Source organism: Uranotaenia lowii, chromosome 3, assembly GCF_029784155.1.
Source record: "Uranotaenia lowii strain MFRU-FL chromosome 3, ASM2978415v1, whole genome shotgun sequence".
Lineage (NCBI taxonomy): Eukaryota > Metazoa > Arthropoda > Insecta > Diptera > Culicidae > Uranotaenia > Uranotaenia lowii.
This window is the reverse complement of record NC_073693.1, coordinates 46470902-46498275: the sequence shown is the minus strand read 5'-3', so window position 1 is coordinate 46498275 and position 27374 is coordinate 46470902. Positions and strand designations below refer to the sequence as shown.

The following is a 27374-nucleotide window of genomic DNA, read 5'->3' as shown; positions in this document are numbered from 1 at the left end:
AATTTTATACAAAAAATTAAAAAGGATAAAAGACGTATTCATATGCTTGCATAAACATTTTTTAAAATTAAATCTGACCAGCTGGAATTTTATAGGTTCATCAATAAATCTTGATAATTTTCGAATAATTTGAATGTTATGAGGGATTTGAAATGTTTAGCGAATATTCTTTTTTTTTCAAAAAGGAAACATCATTTGCTTTCCTTTTATTCATTAAAATCGAAAAATTTTGTAGGTCTTTCTATGCTTCTTTAAAAGATTTGCACCGTTTTCTGAGAAAAACCCTTTTTTGTTCGAACCGATGCGATGGTTTTTTTCGTGATCACTTCAATTAAAAATTTTCATGGAGCTTAACCGTAACGATTTTTTTTGTGCCCATGGAAACATTTTTATCACAACTCATTTAAATTTGGTCGTGAAGACTCAATTTTTTCAATAAACGGTGATTTTTTTATTTGAAGTTTTGTGTGCAATAATTGAAATGAGGTGTTGAGCAAAGTTTCAAAATTATTGAAAAAAAAAATTTAACCAGATTTGTACATGTTACAGTTTACATTTTTGATTCTAGAAAATATTTACAGATTTCATAAATTTTAAATTAAATTTGGATATCTCTTGGATAGGCTTACTAAAGCTAAATTATGAAAATCTTATGACCTTGATAATGTGGATGTCTAATTTTTAAGCTGAATGGCTCTTTTTAATCATTGTTTTGCATGATTTGCCTATGAAATTTCTGAAAATAGCATCACACATAACACAAGTGACCAAAATTCACATTTTTCCGAGGTGCAAGGAATCTCAGAACTGATTTTGACTTATTCAGGAGCGCTGAATCCAAACATGTTTTTAATTAGTTTTTTGTCAGCTCTAGTTTTCGAGATAACTTTAAAAAATAGTTTTTCAATTCATGTCCTTATTTTTTTTGACAAAACTGTTAAATACAAATACTTATTGACCCAATTAGACCAGAACAAATATAAATTTCTTCTTTTGTCACCTCCCTTTCGAAATTTCTAAAAAACCCGAATTAATAAAATTTGATGTATTTTATGAAAATTTTGAATTTTTTTCAAATATTCGAAAGATTACAAGAGCAGAAAAGAGATTGTGGAAGATGGAAGTTTTATCACCTTTTGTTTCCTTGATTTTATTGAATTGTTCGATTAAAAGATCACTTGATTTATAGGTTTTGTGCAATGATATTGTTTGCAATTTAGTTGTATACAATCTTTCGTGCAATTTAATCAAATTTATTTGTTTATCGCATTATTTTTTATGTTCCCCTTCTCGTGATGTTCCAACTCCGAGTGGCAAAAGAAGGATTTGAAATTAATTCCGCCCTTATCAACTTAAAAAAACCACGAGTAATTTTGGATTCTGAGAAAAAAAAGATATGTATTTTTTTTGTTATCCAAACCTGCTACAACCGGGAATTTAAACAAAATTTTAAAGAAAAATCAAACTAAATTGAATTTTTGATATATTTAAAACCGCAAGTCAAATCATTTCGCAGTCTTCAACAAACTTGCTGAAAACATTAAAATCCTCAATATTCAATATTCAATAACATTTTTTAATGAGGTCAGAAGAAGTTGTAATCTTTTTTTTTTTTAAATTTCTATACAATGTAAAATCCAATTTTTGAAAGCGTTATCCGCGAAACAAAAATATCTTGACAATATCGGAGTCCTTGATTGAAAAACGGGTATTAAATTGATTGAAAATCAGCTTTTTTTTCAGCTCGGTCATTAATCAAGAACAAAAATATTTCTCCTCATCATACAATTTTATCATTGTTTGAAACGAAAAATCACGTCTTAACTACCTCCTTTATAACTTTTTTCCAATAAATAAAAAAAAACAATAAAAGCTTAAATCATACAAAAAATGTCAAAAATCTAGATGATTATGGGAAATTGTAACTGTAAACAAGTGACATGCATATCAACTTATTGATATTTCATGTTTTTGGTTTAGTAGGGACTTCTATTTTGTGATCATTAACAACCTATCATAGAAAAAAATTGTGAAATAAATTTAATTTGAGATAAGCTTCGCGGGCCGCACAAACATGTCTCGAGAGCCGCATGCGGCCCGCGGGCCACGGTTTGCTCACCCCTGCTCTAACAAATGGCTCTAACTTGACGTTATAGTAATCGAACTTACTATAAAATGACAAAACAAGACAAAAATCAGATAAATATGTCATGACAAATGTGATAAAATATGACAAATATCACTATAATATGGCAAAATGTTGACATAAGTATGACAATGGACAATACAATGAGTAAACATGACAAAAAAAATTACAGAATTATGACAAATATGCTAAAAATATATCATAATTAAGAAAAAAATATGACATAAATTAAACAAAAAAATTACAAAAATCCAATAAACCTTTGTCAAAAATATGAAAAATGTGTTAATATAAGACAATATTATGACATAAATCTGACAAATATGGCAAAATTATTACAAAAAATTTACAGTAAAAAGACAAAACATGACAAAATAGTGACAAATGTGGTAAAAGTATGACAACAATCTTACAGATACCAGATTTTATTATATTTCTACATTGACAGATTTCTGCCATTTTAGTTTCATACTGAAATCATATTTTAATCATCATTTTGTCATATTTGTTAGGTTTTTTTAATAATTCTATCATATTTTTCCATTTTGTATTTTTGTCGTGTTTTGTTATTTTATTGCCAATTTTATGCCATAATTTTGCCATGTTTATCATATTTGTCATACGTTTGTCATACGTTCTTGTCATAATTTTGTCAGATTTGTCATATTTTTAAAAATTTTGTCATATTTTCATCATATTTGTCATTTTTTTTCACATTTTATTACTATATTTGTTGCCACCCTGTACCTGTAAGAATACGGCACATAAGCTGCCTCAACAAACAACAAGTTGATATAACTTGTTTTGCTTGTTCTACGAAGATTATGTAGTTCATAACATAGCCTTGATTTTTTAAACTAATGAATCACACATGATAATAATTTGTTACGACGATTGGCTATGCCTATCACTCAGAAAAAAGGTACTCTTGGGATGATATAAATTTGGTCTAGAATTATTACGCAAGCTTAGGAGACACAACTTGTTTCTATTCGACCGAATTGGTTGCCTGATGTGGCGAAAGTGAAAAGAAAAGACCAAAATTTTCATACCAATCCACAATTGATCTCATTACACCCCCGTTATCTACTATCTAATAATCAAGAGCCCGGGCCAAGGTACTGTTACGAGTGATGATTTTGATGATACAGCCGCCTGGTGGTTTTGGTGTTTGCAATTTGATAACAACCACTTTGGCTCCTGATTTGAACGAGCTAATCTAACATTTCGTCTGTCTGGCGCGAGCGTGATACAATTAAATATTACATTAGGTACTCGGTTGGTGTGGTGATTGCGATTGCCATGATGATGATGATGATGATGAAGTACGCCATCCTGGAAAATCTGTTTATTAGATTGTGTCCATCAACAACGGCTTGGCTGGATTCTGGCAGTCGAAACTTGTATGGATGTGGACGAAAAAAATAAAAATAAAAATAATCGCACAGGTTGAAGGCTTTTCGTGTCTGAGGGGACATCAACATCTGCCCTGTAATCAGGTCCGATTCTGATCCGGTTCAGTATCTGTCTGGCCGTTAACAGGAACAGTTGGCGTTGAATTCTCGGAAGCGGAAGTCCAACTTGAGTGTTTGCCTCGTAGAAGTGGGAATTCATATCAGATAAACCGTAACTCTGATTGCACCGTTCAAATGTGAACTGCACTTTGTGATTTCTTTATGGTGAAGAAGGTTTACACATCCGATAGTTGAGATTTGATTGAACTAAACATGGTTACTCACCCCGGCAAAACTACTCAACCGAAACCGAGGACGAAGGATTATGCCATAAAGTTTAAAGTGCTCTTGTTTTTTAATATGTGTTGAGAGTAAAAGTAAAAATTATATCTTTTTCAATATGAAATCAATATAATGGTAAGTAACAAGAATAAAAAGAAATCTTTACTTTATTTCTAGGACCTATATCAACCAAAACTATTGTACAAAAATATTCTCAGAATACTTATATTTTTTACGTTCAGAACTTAGCACTCAAAAACCCAACGCCTTTTCACTAACTATTTGTGCTGTTGTTAATTGTAAATCACATGTTTCCGCACATAAATATTTAACGGCAATACGCTTGTTCGTTCCTATAAAGATAAATGAAAAAGATATTTACTGCATGACGAAGATTATGCACTGTATGCCGTCTTTAGTTCAGTTCATGTATGTTTATTGGATTGATAATCCACCATGAGTGCACGGATTTTCTGCAGTTTTTCTAAAGTTTGAATTCGTCTACAATTCAGAGGTTGTCATACCATGGCTTGGTGAATGTTTTGTGTCGTTGTTTGAGTATATTCTGGATGAATTTTTGAATCATCTCCAAAACCAGTAAAATATTTGAGACCCTTGGAGCCAAAGGGGTATAAGTGGCAAAATTGAAAAAACCGAGATAATCATCTAAAACAAATCCTTGACTGCCAAACATCATATGACACATTCCACGCGCTTGTACCGCTCAAAAGTGATTTTTGTCCGTTCGCGTATCATAAAATCTCAAAATTGTCTATAATTTTGATAATTCAAATCACACAAAACTATCGGAAAAAAAGAGAAAAAAGTTTTTTTACACATGTTTTAGATGATTTTGAATCAGTTTTTTTTTGTTGAAAAAAGTGGTGTTTTTGACAACTTTTACAAAATCATTAATTTTAATATATGAAAGGTTTTTTTTTTGGAAATATTTTTAGTATGTTCAGAAGCCAGAAAACACGGCTTCATTTTGTAGAAAAAAGAATTTGTTTATATCCAATGTATTGGTTTGAAAAGCGAACAAAAACAGTCGCAAATGAGTGAATTCACGTCACAAAAAAAGGGAAGTTTTTAATTTTACTAGAAAACTTTGACTTTTTTTTTAAATAAAAAATTAGATTTTCTTTGAAAATGATAAGACGATTCTAAAACTCTAAAATTTATAGAAGTCGGTTGGAATCTAGCTGAGTTACGACAGCGTGAATGAGTGAATTCACGTCACATAATTTGATTTTTTGTTAAATTTTATATGAAAAATGTGCTCTGAAAGCTGGTTTGACCCTTCATATGGTCGGATTTTTACGTATCGAGCGTAATTTAGTTGATTTTTTTAATAAGTTCATTATTTTCAAATAAAAGTACAAAAAGATTGAAAAAAAAATATTTTTTATCTTATAATCTTTAAATTAATAGTAGTAATTCTAACATATGATCCCTCAATATGTTGCTATTCAAGTGCCAATCAAAATAAGGAAAAAGTTAGGTGCAGATACTGAAAATTTATCATTGTAAAAGTCGGAACAACGTTTTTGAAAGTGTACATAAAATTTGAAGACTCCAAAGAATGGATCAGTATAGCCACAGTATAACTTTATATTTCGTGACGTGAATTCAGTCAACTACCCTGTTCTGTTTGAACTGAGTGAATTCACGTCACAACTTCAAATAAGCATAACTTCGTCCGTTGTTGTTCAATCGAAAAGCTTCGCACATCAAATTGTAGATAATTGTTTTCTTTACAACTCATTCGAAGACACCGATACTCTATTTCAACAGAGAGAACAGGAAATCAAAGATGTATGTACTAAAATCCGAAATGGTTAATTCTAGCGTGAATTCACGTCACAAAAGTAATTAATCACAACAAAAACAACTTAAATTTTAAAATGACCTAATTATATTCATTTTGAAGAAAATTCAATTTGCGACCGTTTGCTACAATTTTTTTCATTTTCAAGTAAATTGGTTGACTTCTCGAATGATAACAGTGCAGAAAAGTCCGGAAAAGCGATTTCACGTCACGGTGGAATGTGTCATATGCTATTTTAATGATAATTTTATTCATTTATTTTCTCATGTTTTGATCTCGTTGAAAAAACCCTGCTCACTGAAAGTAACATTTTGTTTGGAGCCAAAGGGGTATAAGTGCAACACTTATACCCCTTTGCCTCCAAAGTCTCTCCATGTGATGTACTTATAACGCTTTTCCACCAACTCAATTGTCATTTCCAGGAAGTGTTTTTTTAACGGGTCCGAAAATGTTAAAAAAATGGAATTCAATTTTCATTTGAAAAGTAAACGATGTTTGAAAATTTACCATCATTTCATTGCATTTATTGATGATTCTTATCGATAAAATATTATCAAATTTTGTTCTTTTTTCATTATAACCCCCATGAGTGGATCACAAATTCCTGATTTCTGGTCATCATAATTATATGTAGTGTGTCACGAATTTGGTGCTAAGCTCAATATATACGGCTTGGATGGCTAGTCGTAAATTTACTGTCAAACATCATCTCATAATGAGTGGAAGTCCATTTCCAATGTCCAAATGTCCAATGGCAAAGGCCCACAAAACAGCCAATGATTGAGAATAAAAAGATGAATGCCTTTCAAGAGTTATTCTTATAATTATCCTGATTAAAATTCGTTGTTTCAAGAGATTGATTTCAGCCTGACAAGACCAGATCGATCTTTAAACATGAAATCTCTTCCATCTCATTCTCATGGAATATTCATATTTTCTCTAAAGGCTAAATCACCGGAATATGAAAATTTGTTGGTGGCAAAGGGGTATAAGTGCATCTGTTTGGAGCCAAAGGAATATAAGTGCAAAAATCAAAAAACATGTGTCGCCTCAATTAAGGAATAAACGTTGTTTTTTTTAAATGGTGTCAAATGATATGTTTTCATTTTAAAAGATCATACTCATCAAAAAAGTTAATAAAAATATCTACGGAATTTATTGGAACACATCGAAGTTTAAATGCTTTTTGTCGAAACCGGCTTTAAAGCACTTATAACCCTTTGGCTTTTATCCAGATTTGCCCGGATGTTTTATTCAAATTTTGGGAAAGGGGACCGGTTGCCAGGATTTCATTGAAAAATGTCCGGATTTTTCCCGGATTAATTAACTTTATTTGACAAATCAAACAAAAAAAACAACAAATGCCTCCAAAACGAAACTGTTTGAGCAACTTTTATATAAATATTCATGAAGGTTTTTTTGGAAGCCTAAAATTAATCGTCGATGAGTTTTGATGAAAAAAACTTCTTTTTTCATTCTTTTTTTTTTGATTTTTGATAAGTTATTTTTTGGTTTTGCGAAAATTTGCCAGAATATTGCCCGGATTTATGGTGATCACTTTTTAAATCAAATGCCCAGATTTTGCCAGGTTTTCACATAAAATTTCCCGGTTTGTCCGGTCCGGATACTTGTTTAAAAAATTCTGGCAACCTTAGTCTAGAAGCTTTGTGTTGGAGAAATCAAGAAAGTTTTTAATTTTTTATTATTTTTTTATTAAAAAATGATATTTTTGAACAAAAACAATTTTTTAATCGTTAACATACTTTTTAATCCTACCACTAGCACTAAATGCTTCCTTCATCGCTTAAGCCTTTCTGAACACATAACAACATAGCAGGCGATTGTGGATCTTGGCTCATTCTAACTTTGTTTCCAAGACTGCAAATCATAAGGTCTTACCAACAACGTTTAAAAAAAAACGATTTAATACACTTGACAGTGGTTTGAAGCCTTTCTTACAGTCTGTTAATTATATGTGGATACATATTACACAAGTCATAAAAAATGATAGCTTTCTTAATTCTGAATCAACAAATTATGATTAACGAATTTCTAACGCAGTAAATCCAAAATTATTTGAAAATATAAAAATTCAGATTTATATATAGGACAAAAGTAATTTAAAATTATCATAATTTTCATATAAATAATTTTATTTGCAACTAACTGGTGATTTTTAAACTACTGGATCCTGGAATATCCTGTATGATCCCGTTTCTATGATTTTTTTTAAATAAGTATAATCTCAATGAACTAATTTTGGAGTTACAGCATATGGTACTTAAAAATAAAAATAAAGAATACAATTTATAAAAAGAAGAGGTTTGACCTCTGAAGTAAAGAAAATGAGTATACTGAAAATATAATTGGTTAAAATTATACTCACTGGAGTTAAATACGATAACGTAAGGTCCAATAATCGGTCGAAATAACAATTGATTTAATCAATTTTAACATTTTATATCAACTTTATCACTTTTCTGAATGGCATGATTTAAAATAAAATTGTCAAAATTAGCAAAACTGACAAATTTTTTAAAAAAATACAAAACTGACAAATCGTGCGTAACATTTCATAAGGGCGAAACTGCCAAATGTAAACAAATCGAGTTAACGGTCATTCTGGATGTACGCGGTTGCACATTACTTATAAAATGCGATTTCATCTTAAAATCACTTAAAAATTTCAAAAATTGATTAAATTTAACTGGGCGAAACTTCCTGTTGATGCATTTTCGTTGGAACGTGAAGTTACGCGTAACTTCCTGGCGTAACTGGAATCGAAAACATAAAAGGGCGAAACTCAAAAATAATATCTTAAATTTAGTGAAAAAAGTGAAAATTCTTGATATCCAACAAAATATAAGTGAATATAATGCACATTTCTTGATTTTCTCGAACAAAAAGTGGTCGATTTTTTAAATAGGGTTTGTTCAAATGTTCCGAAATTTCAAACGCTTTTTTTCTCGTTTCGAGCTAACTGCTAGTTTCGCCCTTATGAAATGTTACGCTAGAAATAAGATAAAAAAAATTACAAAATGACAAATAGGATAAAAAAAATCTAAATCAACATAAATGATAAAATTAACCAAATTGACAAAATAAGCATAAATCACAAAACTGATGAATTTGACAAAAATAACGACTTTGACAGAAATTACCAAATTTAAAAAATGACAAAATTGACAAAATGCAAAAAAAAATTAAAATTATTAAATTACCAAATTGACAAAATTAAACAAAATTTACACTAGTGTCAAAACTAACAAAATTGTCCACCTTGATCAAATTAATTTTAAAAATAAATTTATGGCATATTGTCCATTTTGTCATGATTGACGGTTTGGTTAGTTTTTTCTATTGTCGTTAAATTTGTCATTTTTCCGATTTTGTCATTCTCGAGAATTTTGTTAATTTAGTCGATTTTGTCCATATTCACAATTTTGTAAATTTTGTTTTTTGACAATTTTCTCAATTGTGTCGTTTTTGTTAATTTTGTTAAACTGTCATAAAAATATCATTGAATTTTCTTGTCTGAGAATTAATTGAATATTTTCCAATCGAGTAAATTATGCTTGGGCCTAAACATTATTAACCCTCATCCGCATTAGAGTGTCATTTTGACACTATTGCAATTTTGAAGGCTTGTAACTTTTTTCAGAAGCTTTAAAAAACAAAAATTTCTTCGGGTACCCTAAATGAATTCGAAGGTTCTTCAATATTGCATATTTACTTTATTTATGGACGAATCCTGGAAGCCTGGACAAAAAAAACTCCCTTTTCCGACTTAGAGTGTCATTTTGACACTCCAAAAGTAAAATCTATTTAGGTCGTTTGAATTATTATGAATTTCATATAAAACTTATATCAATAGAAACCTTGTAATGTCAGTAAAATATGTTCAGAACATTATATATAGGTAAAGCTTCTAGTTTTCTCGTTATTCATCATGAAAGAAAAGTAAAATCCGAAAAAACATGCCTCAGGAAAACTGCTGTAGTTCATATATTACACGTCCAAAAAAATATTTGCCTATTTGCCTATATTTTTTTAAAAGCTCTACCACCGCTCAAACAGTTTTTACTGGCAATCGAATGAAAAGTAGGTTCTTCAGACCACTTTTTTGAACTTTTTGTGACCATTTCATTAAAAAAATTTAAAAAAATATTTCTTGGCTTCATGATGTAGAAATTAACTTCAGCTTTCATATGCATAAGGCAAATATTTCTTTGGACGTGAACTACAGCAGTTTTCCTGAGGCATGTTTTTTCGGATTTTTTTTTCTTTCATGCTGAATAACGAGAAAACTAGAAGCTTTAGCTATATATAATGTTCTAAACATATTTTACTGACATTACAAGGTTTTCAGTGATATAAGTTTCATTGTAATCGGTTGGATATAAAAAGAGTTATGACGATTTTAGCTTGGAGTGTCAAATTGACACTCCTAGTGCTGATTAGGGTAATGAAATCTTAAACAATGCTCGATTCGAGATGACAGATGAATCTTGACGTTTTTTATCAGGAAAAAATGCTGAACTTACAGCTGAACACCGACTTCCGACAATCTAGTACTTCATTTTCCTTTGCCGGAAGTCAATTGGAATCTGGAAGTCAGGACTTCCGAAGTAAAATTTAGTGCTGGCGCGATAATCTAGTAAGTTAAGGGAAAACATTTTTAGCGACGTGACGACGCAAAAAACGTGTACCAGCATTCCTATAGCAGCTCGCCCGGGTTAAAAAATTTTGATGTATGTTATTTGGCAAATTTTTTGAACATCCAGTGAACTAAAAAATTGTATTTAAAGAAATTCAATTCGATTAAGTTTACGTCCTGCAAGTTGAGTTTGAAATTTGTTTAACGAAAATGTTCTGTTTTTAATGGAACTTTACCATTTTTCGACACTTAATTCGTAGGTTATAAGAATAATCATACATTTATACATTTTCGAACGCGTTGAATCATCCTCTTCAAAAAGCACCGAAAGTTTTTGCTGTAGGAGTTATTTGAAAATTTCGATTCTCAGGACGCAAGTGCGTGGACTGTGTCTAATGAAGGTGTTATTTTTTCGCTTTTCGATGATATTTCGTGTATGGTGTAGGATTACACTAGTTTTCAAAATTTAAAAAACAATTTTCGATTTTTATTGCCGAACTCATGTTTGCAATGTTGAATCGGGCGCTGAATTCAAAAATTAAATTTGAATAAATGTAAGAAGAACAGAGTTTGAGTTATGTTCAAAATATGACATTTTTCTTTAAAAAAACGTACTTGTACATAAAAAAAAGCCTCAAAAGTCTCAAAAGTCTCAAAATCTCAATAGTCTCAAAAGTCCCAAAAGTCTCAAAATCTCAATAGTCTCAAAAGTCTCAAAAGTCTCAAAAGTCTTAAAAGTCTCAAATGTCTCGAAAGTTTAAAAAGTCTCAAAAGTCTCATAAGTCTCAAAAGTCTCAAAAGTCTTGATAGTCTCAAAAGTCGCAAAAGTCTCAAAAGTCAAAAAAGTCGCAAAAGTCTCAAAAGTCTCAAAAGTCCCAAAGGTCTTAAAAGTCTCAACGGTTTCAAAAGTCTCGAAAGTTTGAAAAGATTTAAAAGTCTCAAAAGTTTCAAAAGTCTTAAAAGTCGCAGAAGTCTCAAAAGTTTAAATAGACTCAAAAGTCTTCAGAGTCTCAAAATATTTTATCAAGTGTTTTAAAATTCCGATGAAGTCTCAAAAGCCCCAAACGCGTCATAAAACAACTCTCAATGAGTCTCAAATGTTTGAAAAATCTTCAAAACTCTTAAAAATCTTCAAAACTCTTAAAAATCTTTGAAGACTAAAATACTTAAAATGTCTGAAAAGTCTGGATAGTCAAGAAAATCTAAAAAGTCTTAAAATATTGAAATTCTGTACTTAAGTCTGTAAAGACTGAAAAGAACAAAAAATCTGAAATCTGAAAAGTCTAAAAAATTTGTACAGTTGAAAGTTCTCAAGAATCTAGAAAGACACAAAAGTCTCATATTTCTGGAGCAGAGACTCTATATTCAAAAATCTCTAAAAACTTCAAAAATCTTTAAAATTTGTGAAGTTTTCAAAATGTCTTTTTAGACATTTTTTTCGAAGTCAAGTCATTTTCAAGACACTTTCAAAGTTTAAAAGTCTTAAACGTTTCAATAGTCCAAAAAGACTTCTAAGTCTTCAAAAATCTTTAAAAAATTTAAAAATGGTTTTCTTCCATTTTTGAATTCAGCGCCCGATTTTACATTAGAAGCATGGACAGTAGACTGAGTTGATTTGGGGTCATTTTTTAATTTCTCAAACCCTACAAAGCTTTGTTTTTGTTCAAAACTCATACATGATTTTTTGTAGAATTTTTAAGTAACGTTCACTTGAGTAAATTTTAACTTTAATGTTTGTGTGGGAAAATTCATTATTTTGTACTGAAAAATCAATATCATTTTTGTTCATCCTGTGGAACCGAGCCTGTTAATGTTTTTTGTCCCAATTTATAAATTCTTCCAAAGATATTTTTCGCTGAACAACTTTGTCGGAGATCGTAACTTCATATCTTTTTAGGCTAAAAAATTATAAGCTTTTTTAACAGGGATATGTCCTTTGGCATTGAAAAACTATAAATTCAATTGACATCACTAGTTAAAATTTTCCCCTGTAAATGTTACTTTAAAATTCTGCAAAAAAAATCATGAATGAGTATTGACCCAAATCGAAACTTCTAAGACCTCAGGGTTTGACAAATTCGAAAATGACCCCAGATCGACTCAGTCTCAATCAATCAATGGCATTTAAAAGAACTAAAAATATATCATTTTATACTGTAGTAGAGTACAGGCTTAACCCCACAAATCTTTTAATTGGCTTAATTGATGATATCCTACATTCAAGATTAAACCGCCATAACATTAGCATCTAATTGGTGTTACATTAGCATTGATCATTGATGATTTGTGGTGACTGATACAACTTGTCAAGAACAGATAAGCATTTTATTATTCGCTTCATATAAGAAGTGTTAGAATGCAACCTTAAAACTTCACAATCCTGGTCAATTTGATGTGCACAAGTATTTTGTTTAAAAAATTATTCACAGTTCACATCAGTTTAGACAAAAGCGTTTAAGACCAGAACCATATTATAAACGCTTTTGAACAATCACTCAAACATTCTCAGTTTGAATAAGTTACGTCTGGCTGCGCTCATGCATTGCTTGCCGGCGAATGATTTATGATGGAATTCACGTAAGTGTCAAGTAATTGCCCCTTAAAACCTATTATTATACTGCGTATGCAAAACGACTTGTCCCTAAATAATTAGCTGGTGTGATCCCTGTATGGTGTGTGAAAAAGCAGTTCTAAAAATATATCTAAGGTTCTAATAAAATACAATTTTACAGGGTATGATATGTATGACTGTTCTTACTTTTTATTGGAGAGTATCGAATCCCCGAAAATAAAGACAATAAAGTAGTAATTGCAATCTTAGATAATTAACTGTGTACGTTTCTCTTCGATTTGTCGTATTGACTAACAGTAATGATAATATGTACGTGGGGGGTGGTTTCGGAAATGGCCGTGATTTACCTACTTAACTTATTGATGATAATTACGGTATTTTTCAGATTTACATTGTCGTGAATTTTGCATTCTATGCTTTTAAGAATTTTTCAGTAATGTCAATGTAATCCCCTTTTTTGTAGCGTTAACAATTTGATTACAAATCTATATATAAATTTGGCATGTTCCTTTAACGGTGTGTTTGAGTCATAACCATTCACGTACAAAAAAATGCAGATAGTGTACAACAATTTAGGTTTAAACTTTATATAAAATTTTTTTTTCAAAAATTCAAGGAATGGTTGAAATATTCTTGAAAAATGTCAGAAAATCTTTATCTTTCTTGAATAGTTGGTTTTATCTGAGTACATAATGAGTACATCATTGAATAAGATGTAGTTTGAGTTTAGAATCTATCAGGTCCTCTACGAATGTTCCCTCCAACTCTTTTAATTTTGCATAAATGTCCGAGGATTTTGCCGTATTTTCCAGATCTTGATTTTTTTTTGAAAATAATCAACGCGCAATTTCTTCCGCCGTTTTATTTTGGCTTATCATTCGAGTTCAAATGAAGGTCGTTGCAATCTTGTCAAGATTGTATCTTGCTTTATTGCATTGTTGTGCGTTAAAGTATACTTACTTTTTTTCCCGTACAACATCTTGGATGCAAAAGGATGGGATTAAGTATGATAACGCTGATCACGCATCCAAACGGTGAAGTGAATTCCTAATTTTGGAATTTGTAAGTGTTATTAGCAGTCTTATCAAGTCATAGGATTGACCCAAAAAACTGATCTGTTCAAAATTTGAGCTCAATAGGGCTCAATTTTGAGGTACCTCAGAGTGCTCAAAATTTCGGTTTTTTACCCTAAAAAATGACAAATTTTACAAAATTTACAAAAATGACAAAAATGACAAAAATGTCCAAAATGACAAAAATGACACAAATGACAAAAATGACAAAAATGACAAAAATGACAAAAATGACAAAAATGACAAAAATGACAAAAATGACGAAAATTACAAAAATACAAAAATGAAAAAAATGACAAAAATGACAAAAATGACAAAAATGACAAAAATGACAAAAATGACAAAAATGACAAAAATGACAAAAATGACAAAAATGACAAAAATGACAATAATGACAAAAATGACAAAAATGACAAAAATGACAAAAATGACAAAAATGACAAAAATGACAAAAATGACCAAAATGACAAAAATGACAAAAATGACAAAAATGACAAAAATGACAAAAATGACAAAAATGACAAAAATGACAAAAATGACAAAAATGACAAAAATGACAAAAATGACAAAAATGACAAAAATGACAAAAATGACAAAAATGACAAAAATGACAAAAATGACAAAATGACAAAAATGACAAAAATGACAAAAATGACAAAAATGACAAAAATGACAAAAATGACAAAAATGACAAAAATGACAAAAATGACAAAAATGACAAAAATGATAAAAATGACAAAAATGACAAAAATGACAAAAATGACAAAAATGACAAAAATGACAAAATGACAAAAATGACAAAAATGACAAAAATGACAAAAATGACAAAAATGACAAAAATGACAAAAATGACAAAAATTACAAAAATGACAAAAATTACAAAAATGACAAAAATGACAAAAATGACAAAAATGACAAAAATGACAAAAATGACAAAAATGACAAAAATGACAAAAATGACAAAAATGACAAAAATGACAAAAATGACAAAAATGACAAAAATGACAAAAATGACAAAAATGACAAAAATGACAAAAATGACAAAAATGACAAAAATGACAAAAATGACAAAAATGACAAAAATGACAAAAATGACAAAAATGACAAAAATGACATAAATGACAAAAATGACAAGAATGACAAAAATTACAAAAATTACAAAAAATACAAAAATTACAAAAATTACAAAAACTACAAAAAATACAAAAATTACAAAAATTACAAAAATTACAAAAATGACAAGAATGACAAAAATGACAAAATTGACCAAAATGACAAAAATGATAAAAATGACAAAAATGACAAAAATGACCCAGTTGACAAATATTACCAAAATTACCAAAATTACAAAAATTACAAAAAATGCAAAAATGACAAAAATGACAAGAATGACAAAAATGACAAAAATGACAAAAATGACAAAAATGACAAAAATGACAAAAATGACAAAAATGACAAAAATGACAAAAATGACAAAAATGACAAAAATGACAAAAATGACAAAAATGACAAAAATGACAAAAATGACAAAAATTACAAAAATGACAAAAATGACAAAAATGACAAAAATGACAAGAATGACAAAAATGACAAAAATGACAAAAATGAAAAAATGACAAAAATGACAAAAATGACAAAAATGAAAAAAATGAAAAAAATTACAAAAATGACAAAAATGACAAAAACGACAAAAATGACAAGAATGACTTTAATTACAAAAATTACAAAAATTACAAAAATTAAAAATTACAAAAATTACAAAAATTACAAAAATTACAAAAATGACAAAAAGTGACAAAAGTGACAAAAATGACAAAAATGACAAAAATGACAAAAATGATAAAAATTACAAAAATGACAAAAATGACAAAAATGAAAAAAATGACAAAAATGACAAAAATAACAAAAATTGCAAAAAAATACAAAAATGACAAAAATGGCAAAAACGACAAAAATAGCAAAAAACGACAAAAATGACAAATATTACAAAAATGACAAAAATGACAAAAATGACAAAAATGACAAAAATGACAAAAATGACAAAAATGACAAAAATGACAAAAATGACAAAAATGACAAAAATGACAAAAATGGCAAAAATGACAAAAATGACAAAAATGACAAAAAATGACAAAAATGACAAAAATGACAAAAATGACAAAAATGACAAAAATGACAAAAATGACAAAAATGACAAAAATGACAAAAATGACAAAAATGACAAAAATGACAAAAATGACAAAAATGACAAAAATGACAAAAATGACAAAAATGACAAAAATGACAAAAATGACAAAAATGACAAAAATGACAAAAATGACAAAAATGACAAAAATGACAAAAATGACAAAAATGACAAAAATGACAAAAATGACAAAAATGACAAAAATGACAAAAATGACAAAAATGACAAAAATGACAAAAATGACAAAAATGACAAAAATGACAAAAATGACAAAAATGACAAAAATGACAAAAATGACAAAAATGACAAAAATGACAGAAATGACAAAAATGACAAAAATGACTAAAATGACAAAAATGACAAAAATGACAAAAAGGACAAAAACGACATGAATGACAAAAATGACCAAAATGACTTTGGCGACCGTCATAAATCGTTAAACTTTATTGCGTCAAAAGGCAAACTTGTGAAATCTTAATGTTCGAAAAACCATAACAAACTACACGTTAATTTTTAAGACTGCAAACCGTATTCAGAAAGGCGTTTGTACTGACAAAATGCCACCAACAATTATTCCTAAAATTGATCAAATTGAAAATTTATGACTAGACAAGTTGTAAAAACGTCACGATTGGATTGCAAAATTTTCTATCTCTATTTACTTATCAAAATCAATCGATATAGGAAATGCATTACCACAAAACAAATGGTAATAATTTTTAACGGCCTTTATTGCAATCACTAATCAATCTAATCGACCTGTCGCATCAATTAAAAATGATGATGTAACACCTTTGATAGGTTACAACTGTTCTATACAAAGGAATATGAAGTACTTACTAGCGAATTGCATATACTGTTAGTTATACTGCAGTATGTCATGTCCGAACAACTTTGTTCTAACAAATCCCTGAAGTTCAAAACAAAATTATTTATATTGATCACAAAAATAGCTCTGTGAGGAATATTTCCCTCATTTTTAATTGGTCCTTAACGAAATAAAACTCCTCTTGGTAGGAATCATATCCGGCATCATCAAAAGTGATTAATGTCCCAAACTGTTTACATCTTAGCGCGAAAAACAGCAACGCAGTCTAACCCGAAAATTTTTCACATCTTTGCCAATCTATTTTCAGATCCCGGTCGGTTTGCAAATCAAGAGGATAGAAGACTACACCCAAAAAACCCCCCTCGCATCGGTGAATCGAATTCAGTGGAAAGAAAACGGTGAAAAATAAAAACACAAGGGGAAAATTCATTCCCGTAAAGACCAAGCTGCCCAAGTGTGTGCGTGATTTCGATTTCGAACGGTCAAGTGAAGGAAAAATCTGCTCTAAGCCGGTTCGAACGAAAAAGAAAAACAGCTGAGCGCCTAGCGAGTTTCAAATCTATATTATACAGTGATATTTAAAAGCGTCACGTCGCCGTCGTGAAAAATTTGTACTTGAGCAAAGGCGCACGAATACAGTTCTTAGCTCTGCTGGCTGAGCTCAGTCAGTAGTGATTTCGAGTGGAAACAAACAAGTCGCAAGTGTGCTTGCTTATCGGCGTTTCGGGGAAGAAAGTGTAGCGGCCTCGGTCTTCATTGATTGATTCATTGATTGTGCTGTGGGGCTTGTGTGTGATATTTGTGTTTGGTTTTAACGGAAAAAATGTGGGCCACCTTCAAAGGACGAAAAGCCTGACACGACTAGCTTCGTGCCTGAATTCGTGTGAAGAGAGTTTGGTAGTTTGCTTGAGTAAAACAAAAAGTGGGACCTTCGGATCCCCCCGGAATATCTGAAAGTGACTTTGTACGGGTCGCCATTGTGGCGCATTATCATCGTCAGTTGCCGAGTTCGCCAAATCGGCGCCCAACCGGCTTGATGAGAAAGAAACCAGTGCTAACCGAGTTGAATCAAATCATTGCGTACCCTATGTTTTATACCCGGAAGAAGGACTTTCCCAGAAAAGAGAGTAATTGTGAACGGTATTCACCGAAGGATCCGCGCCTTAGATCGACCCATTTAAAGCTATCGACGTTAATAAGGGTTAATAACACCACCACCCGCCAAAAGACTATACGAAGAACGTCGTCAGCCGCCGTCGTCCGCGCGATCGAAAGTAGTTAGGATTTTCGCCCGGTATCAACAACCCCCCAAAAAAAACGGTTGCGTAGTGTTGTTGCTGACAGTTCAAAACAGCTTCATCGGCAACACAAATTTTCCCAGATCCTCGCGAAAATCTCACGCTTTCCCTACTCTCTTCTCGGTTTATTAACGTACCCCAAGTGTTTGTCTGTGTTTGAGAGAATTGCGCATCGACAACACTTCAGCTACAAAAGAAAAGAGGAAATCAGAAAGCCAACCGTTAAGAACCTAGACCACAGAGAGACGATCATCAATCCCGGCGCTAAAGGACAGTGCTGAGGAACAGCGTTGTCAGTTGGAGCGAACGATCGCACTCGTTGAGATTGCTTCCGGTTCTCGGGCGTCGCAAAGCAGCTGTTTGACATATGACCAACCCAACAAACTCCGACGGTTTCTCGCAAACTTGTGATCACTTGTGTCAGCCCCACGCTTTTCGGACGCCAAGCGTCGTGCCGCACTTATTTTGGGACCCGAGTTGTTGTGTATCGCCGTCAGCGAGCAATCACACCTGAAGGTCAGGGCAAAGCCGTCCTGTCGTAAATTCGCGACGCCGGCAGTCGACGCCAACATTTACCGAGTGATTTTGCTTTTCATCAACATTTTCGTCAACTAACAACATCAACCGATAGCTAAGAATAGCTTCGCCGAAAATGGTCGTCGAAATACAGATCACCGACCCGAGCAATAAGAGCTATGTGCTCAATAACAACAATAACAACAACGCCTATCCGCGTTTCGACAAGGAACACCTGGAAGCGATCCGGACGACGCTCCTCAACGCCAACGAAGTTACCTTCTGTAACATTTCGGAGCGCGATGAGAAGGACCCGCACATGATGTCGCAGCTGACGGTGATCGAGACGCCGGACATCCGTCGTAAAAAGCGCCTAATTTCGGAACTATCTGAAGACTCGATCCTCTCCTCTTGTCCGGAATCGACGCGTAAATCGAAACCAAAAATACCGGACGGCGGCTACGGGTGGGTGGTGGTGTTTTCATCGGTCATGATATCGCTTATCATGGACGGTGTGTCGTTTTCGTTCGGGTTGATCTACATGGAGCTGCTCAATTATTTCGGTGAATCAAAGTCCAAAACGGCATGGATTGGGTCCCTCTTTATCGCGGTCCCCCTTCTGAGTGGACCGATTATGTCCAGTCTGGTCGATCGGTACGGTTGCCGGAAGATGACAATCCTCGGAGGTATGGTGGCTACGATTGGCTTCGTGTCTGCTTCCTACAGCCAGTCGGTTGAGCAGCTTTACTTCACCTTCGGTATTGTTTCTGGGTTGGGTCTGGGCGTCGGATACGTCACCGTCGTCGTTTCCATCGCTTTCTGGTTCGATAAAAAGCGTACCTTTGCCACTGGTATCGGTGCTTCCGGTACCGGACTGGGTACTTTCCTCTATGCTCCCCTCACCCAATGGCTAATCGAGTATTTCGGTTGGCGTGGAGCTACCCTGATCCTTGCCGGAACCCTCTTCAACATCTGCGCCATGGGTGCTTTGATGCGGGATCCCGACTGGATGATCGAAGAATCGAAGCTGGAAAGCCGTTGCCAAAGCATGGCCACATTCTCCAACTCCAGCATTGCGCTCGACGAAATCAAAAAACTGCTCGAAACCGGTGTCCCCAAGGAACATCTCCTAGACACATTGGTCACCAACGTTAACACGGAAGCCAACCAAGACATCCCACCGGACGACCCAGCGGTTTCCAAAAAGTACCAAAGTGAACTATCACTGCCGACCTTCATCAAGCACGATCATGATCACATCTCCGGAAGTCGTCATTCTCTGCGCCACATGCTTCTTTCCAAGGAAACCTACCGTAAACTTGAAGAACAACTCTCCCCACTAGAAGAAGTAATCCCCAACCAAGCCAAGTTGGCAAGCTCGGAAAGCCTCAACTCCTACGAAAAACTTTCCAGCACGGGAAACGAGAATCACTCCAGTCTCGGATCCAAAATTTCCCTGCAAACGCTTAGCGTAGCATCCCTCGACGAAGGATACCTCAGCAGTCAACGGCAGAAAGAGCTTCAATCCCGAGGAGGTGGTTCAACTTGGTCCCTGGACGAAACCGCCCTAGCAGCCAAGGAAGAAGCCGACGAAGAAGCGCGAAGATCCTTCCGAGGAACTTCCCTGGATGTGGTCTACGAGAACGAGATCTTCAATCCGAACGTCAACACCACCGTTACGCTGGAAGTTCCGAAGCAGAAGCACCTCAAGCCGGTTAAGAAGAATGGTGGCCTGAAGCGGTCCCACGCGCATCATTATTCGTTGCGGTATTCGAACTTCCTCAAGGATATGCGGGTTCATAGGAACTCGATTCATTATCGAGGAGCGCTGTTAAACACCCATCGATATCGGTTGAAGGCTTCGTCATGCCCCAACATCTACCGTAACTCGATGACCACCATTGCAAGGGAGAAAGATGAGGTAAGTTTAAACATTTAAAAAAATCCAAGTACTTAGAAGCCCAGGTGTTTCATTGATAGAAGTGTAGAACACCAAGCTTCTCCATCATTAAAATCAGTCAGTAAACTTTCACCCATGGAGAAACCTCGTTAAGCGCTTAAGACATTCGAAAGTTCAAATCAAAATTCAAAAATTTAAGAAACAGTTGAAGCCTTAATTTTTTATTTTTGTAGGTATCGAGTTTGAACCTAAAATTTTAGTTACTAAAACTCAAAATATTTGAAACCATATTTCAGTAAAAAGAACTGAAATATTTAAAAAAAGAAATTTTGGCTTTGGATTAGTATTTTTTTAAATTTATTTCCCAATAAAATCGCAATTTAAAATTACGAAGATTAGAATATGAAACTAGATAACTTCAGGAGTTGAAGAATTAAATTTCAAATATATAGAAACTGAAAAAATGTTAAAATGTCGATTGCCCGTCCCTTAAACTTCCCGGATTTTTAATCTAATTCTAGTAAACAGAATTGTCAAAATAGCAAAAAAGTGATTAGGACGACCCTTTTGGCCGACTCGTTATACCAAATTTGATTACCTGTATTTTAAAACCCACATGCGTGAATTTTCACTGAAATTGAATGAACAATAATGCCGCGCCGGTATCACAAAAGCAGTGTACAGGTAATATGGAGTACCTCTTTTGCCGACCCCTACCTCGAAGTTGTATAATTGAAATCAACTGTTCGTTTCTAAAACTCCCGTTTGCCAATTTTTCATTTCAATTCGGTGTATAATAACGTCGATATCGCAAAACAACAATGAACAGACGATAAGGAAAACACCTCTAGCCGACCCCTTTTACTAAATTTGATACCTGAAATCGGCTGCCCATCTTTTAAAACCCACATTCGGGAATTTTCATTGCCAGATTTTTTTAGCACGTATCCGGGCCGGGCAAACGAATGCAAACGAAATTACAATATATGGAGCTTACTGGAACATTTTCCTACTACAACTTTGCCGAAATCGATAAAGCTGTAGGAGTAGCGAGAAAAAAGTCACAACGCACAGTGGTTCAAAATCAAAAAAGTGGGGAAAAATTACTAAAAAGCTATTTTGTCAAAGATTATAGGCAAAAAGTTGGAAAAAATAATAAATTAGATTTTTTTTCAAAATTCGATATTTTTGCAATAATTGCTAAAACGGGATTTGAGCTTTATACTGGGAAATTGAATATTTTTCTATAAACTATGAATATTTTTGTTAAAATTAAGTATGGGCTCCTAAATTCCTGTAGGTTGGTTGGACAAATATTAAAACTGATGTTTTAAGGTGAATTTGCATATGCATCGAACAATGCTTGTTTTACTCTGTCTAAATACTTTAAAATTTGCATTTTTAAACCAAACAGCGTTCCACTCAATGATATCGTTTCCAAAATATAGTAAAAACTAGCAGCTGATTTTAAGATATGTTTTTGATGAGACTTCCACCTATCCAACGGTGTATAATTTACCACGGCGATCGGCAGCGCAAGTTTTATTTTTGCTTCCGAAAAATAAATAGGGTAAATCGAAAAAATTTTATCATCTAATTTTGGATTTTCAATCAAGCGAAACTTTATTAGTTCATGATATTAAGGAACTTTTTTATCTCCAAACTGTGAATAAGATTATAATACATCACTTCGGTTTAAACATTTATAAATTTTCAAAAATTGAAATGCTTTTTCAAGTTGTTTTGGGCTGAGAATAAAAAATACTATTTTTAATTCTTGTGTTAAAGTTGTCGTTCATGTTTGTTTCATAGAAGGTGTATAAAAGGTTCTAAAAAATATCTGAATATGTACATCATAATGTTCCTGGAATATTGGAAATTCGATTCCAATACAAAAAAATTGGTTGGTGCTGACTTGAAAAATGGGTTTTTTCCGGCTTTCTGAGGATTTGAACCACTGTGCAACGTCCCAAACTGAGCATTTTCAGACTCTTGAAATGTTCTGACGAAATGGTCTAATTTAAATTCTCTATCCCTTTATTTCTTTTATTATTTGTTTAAAGGTTGTTTCACCGTGTCGCTGAGAGAAAACTTTATTTTTCGAAAATTAGTATCGCTTATCGCTTTACACTTTTATTTGAGCCCAAATTAGAAATAATCCATTTGGGGGTCTAGATCATTTTTTTTTTGAAGATTTTTTTACCTTTTTAAGGCAAATTCATAATAATCACTGTTAAAACACTTGTCTTACTCTTAGCGTTATTCCATCTCCATATGCCAATAACATGATCCAATTTTTTTTATTTCGTTTATAGTCGTTTTAACATCTTTATGTCATTTGCGACTATGCAATTGGTGGATAGTCATTGAAAAACTTATCCGGTACAACTGTGATCGATGTCTACTCTTGGGCTCGAACTAACGGACATCGGCTCAGGAAGCCACTGACTTGCCAACTGAGCTATATCACAAACCCAACATGATCCAATAGGAAAATTTCATGGCTACATCTTTGTCGAAGACATCAAAGTGATACAAATTGTGAGAAAAGAGTTTTATTGTCGCAAACAGAGTGATTACACTGAGTAACAAAAAAAGATTTTTTGAAATAGTCCAGGGTTTTCCAACTGAATTAGACTAATATTGACGCCCTGAGTCCGAAAATGACCATGGTTTTGTTCAATCAGGTCAGGATATTAGAATACTGTATCTCAAAAAGTTGACCTGATACAGCAAAATCAATGTGATATTCTAACTCAGGACACAAAAATTAGTCTAAATCAGCTGAGAAACCCCAGACTATTTTTTGGCTGTCACCCAGTGTTATTATTTCATTTGAAAAATCTAATAAAACTTCTCATCGCTGATTGTACCTAGACCAGAAATAGCATCCTGACGAATTAATTGTAGAGTGTTTAAATGTTCGGAATGGTTAATTTACATTTAAAAAAAACAATCTTTCACATAAATTTGATCAGGATTATAGGAAGTAAAAAAAACTTCATGTGGCTTTATTATGAAAAAAAAAATCTCCTGCTTTACTTGAAAATTTAGTTATTTATATTTTACGTTAAGTTCGTGTAAGGACTTCCATGAACAAATTTTTCGAACTAGGGGAAAATTAGTACTTTCTACTTACATTTAAGCCCGAATTTAAAATAATCCACCTGGATATCAAAACAAAATGTCTTTGTTGAAAATCTTTAATCCTTTTTGATGATTTTTGGAGGCTTTCATACTTTTCACTATTAATCGGTATCACAAGGATGGTGAAGGGTCGTATAAAAAATTTAAAAAAATCAACCTTTTTAATGGTTGATTACATAAATTAGCGTTTTTAAATGCATTGAAGTTTGTAAAAATGTGGTTGAATTTGAGTTTATATCTACACATTTTTACATTCAAGATGTAAATTTTTCTCAAAAGCACACGAACTGAACCTTATGTATTTTATTGACTTTTTACTGATCGAAAGGAAAAAGATGATATCAAAATCACAATATCAACTTTGTTTTAATCAGTTTTAGGTAATTATTTTTATTTAGATAATACAATTATTTTTTGAAAATATTTCCCAATTAACTTTTAGTTGATTGACAGGCCTCGATCAGAATTTTGTTTTTTTAAGTTTTACATTTGTTCAAATTACAGTTTATTGTTTGTTCAATTGAAATCTGTTCCAAATTTCCCAGATGATATAAAAAAAACATGGGGTTTCATCTCGTTGTATTCTATGTGGAGCACTGGAAACATTTTTCAGTGGATTTCTGCATTTTTGGCTCTCCCCTGAAATAACCTTTTTTATTATGATGAAAAAAAAATAACAGCACTCTTCATAACTGATCGTGATATGAATAAAATTGATTACAGCGACTTGAAATGCTTAAAATAGGTTTTCTACATTATTTGCCTAGATTCTTTTCTCTGCACGTATTCAAAACGTTACATTGCTCAAAGCATGAAATTAGTAAAAAAAAATCAAGTAGAGCAGGAGTCATCTTTCTTCATAATAGAATTTATTGCTCTTTACTCCAGATAATTCTGATCAAATTTATGTAAAAGATTGATTTTTAATGTATTTTAACCATCCTGAATATTTTAACACTCTTCAATCAATAACTTATCGTCAGGATAGTTTTTCTGGGCCTGGTACAATCAGCAATGAGAAGTTTTATTATTTTTTTCAAATGAAATAATAATCACTCTGTTTGTGATTTTACAACTCCTTTCTCTGAGTGTATTTCACTTATAGATCTTCGATAAAGTTTAGCCAGGAAATTTTCCTATTTGATCGTGTTATTGTCATATTAGACTGAGTCGATTTGGGGTCATTTTGGAATTTCTCAAACCCTGGGGTCTAAAAAGCTCCGTCTTGGTCCAAAACTCATCCATGATTTTTTGCAAAATTTTTAAGTAACGTTTACATGAGTAAATTTGAACTTTTAGGTTTGTATGGGAAAATTGAATATTTTGTACTGAAAAATCAACATCATTTTTGTTTCGTCTGTGGAACCGAGCCAACTGATGGTTTTTGTGCCAATTTATAAAATTCTTAAAGGAAATTTCCCGCTGAACAACTTTGTCCAAGACCGTAACTTCGTATTCTATTAGGGAAAAAAGTTATTAGCTGTTTAACAGGGGTATATGTTTTCGCACTGATAAACAATAAATTCAATTGACATCCCTGCAGGGTGCCTAGCGAGGTATTGCGTGACTACTTTCCATTCAACACTTCGCGAGGCTCAAGCAGTGATGTCAATTTAATTTACTGTTTATCAATGCGAAAAGACATATCCCTGTTAAACAGCTAATAACTTTTTTTCCTAATAGAATACGAAGTTACGGTCTTGGACAAAGTTGTTCAGCGAGAAATTTCCTTTAAGAATTTAATAAATTGGCACAAAACCCATCAACTGGCTCGGTTCCACAGACGAAACAAAAATGATGTTAATTTTTCAGTACAAAATATTCAATTTTCCCATACAAACCTAAAAGCTTAAATTTACTCATATAAACGTCACTAAAAAATTTTGCGAAAAATCATGGATGAGTTTTGGACAAAAACGAAGCTTTGACCCCAGGGTTTGAGAAATTCCAAAATGACCCCAAATCGACTCAGTCTATTGTCATATGGAGTTGGAATAACGCTAAAGGTTTAGACATGTTTTTTAACAGTGAGTAGTAAGAATTTGTCTTTGAATAAACCATTAAAAAAGTTAAAAATCTTTAAAAAAAACATTTCTATACTCCCCAATTGATTATTTCAAACTTGGGCTCAAATGAAAGGGGAAAGTCCCAGCTTTAGAATATTGCAAAAATTGGCAATGCTAATCTTTCAAATTAATTTTATTATAAAATATTTTCCAAAATAATTTTAAATTACATTCAAAGCTGAATAAATAGAATGGATTGGCTATAAGTGTTTCAATTTCACAGGACTCCCGTAGGACGGACAAAAACCTGAATGAAACCTCTTTCAGTGAAAACAAAAGTTGCGCCCTTTGTATTCTCGCTTATTAAGGTTTGACTGCATACGAATAAATTTGAATAAAATTTAAATTTAAATATTATTTTATGAAGAGATTAATCACCGTAATGTATTGTTACTAAATTTATAAGCCTTTCCGGTGAAAAGTGATGTTAAGACATCTTAAGATTATTCAATTTTTTTTATAGATGAATAGAAAGTTAGATGAAACGAAAGATGGTGGAAAATGAGCGAGTATAATTTATTTAGAAGCATTATCAGATTTTAATTCAGCACGGGCCAATTAATATAAAGTGGTAATTCTCTAACTTTCTATCCATCTATAAAAATATTCATAATCTTAAGATATCCCCACTAAAAAGGACATAACTTTTCTTTTGTTTTCAATCAAATTCAGAATTTTCAACTTTTTTTTTTGACAAATTCGGAAAAAGGATCAAATTTTCAAGATTTTGACAAATTCTCAAAAAATAAAACTAACAGTATATTGAGTATATTCTTTTTTAAATTCTAAATTTTTGAATTTTTTGGGTTCCAAAATATCTAAAAATAAGAATTCTGTTGTGTTTGGCAATTATTGAAAACACAAAAAGTGTCAAAAAAGCAAAAGCGCTTAATTTGGTTTCTAAAAACACTACATACCTATCGAAAGTTTCATCCATTTTGTATTTCATTAAATTCATATTCGTATTATTTTTTTTTACAAAGTTATCTTCACAACATAATTTTGGGTTCCGACATTACAAGATCATTTCTAGAGGTGCTTGAATGTAAAAAAGGTGTATCATTATTCGAACAGCAATTTATCTGTAGATTTGCCATTTTACATTCTCAAGCTTCAGTGCATCCATGCGGTCAATCACACTCATTGGCATACTTTGGATAAATTTACCGAAATAATCTGAAAAATTATCAATCTTTGGCTGCAGATATATATTGTGCATCCGTTTATGAACCGTCTAGAAGTAAGTGATCCGAATGGGAGAAATGTTGGCAGGAAGCTTCTGTTTTTTTTTCTTTTTTTATTATTTGAAGTTACCTTTTTTGTCTGCAAGCTGAAGTTCTGGAATGCTTTTACGTTACTCAATTCATGAAAAAGTTGACAAAAAATATTATTGGCAGTTCATTCTACAGTTTATGTTTTTT

At 32.2% G+C, this 27374-nt stretch overlaps 1 protein-coding gene across 4 annotated transcripts in view; it reads left to right on the top strand.

Annotated features, from left to right (window-relative positions):
- The window catches only part of LOC129751125 (uncharacterized), an 82571-nt gene that overhangs the window by 46803 nt on the left and 8394 nt on the right, over positions 1-27374 (top strand). For 2 of the 4 annotated variants that reach the window (XM_055746430.1, XM_055746433.1), the window contains exons 2-3: positions 17334-20761; positions 27158-27193. In XM_055746430.1, coding sequence (XP_055602405.1) covers positions 18977-20761; positions 27158-27193 — 1821 coding nt within the window. In that variant the 5' untranslated portion in view covers positions 17334-18976. Of the gene's footprint in view, positions 1-3682; positions 4018-17333; positions 20762-27157; positions 27194-27374 lie in introns of those variants that run through there. The other 2 variants (XM_055746432.1, XM_055746434.1) reach the window with 2 other exon arrangements.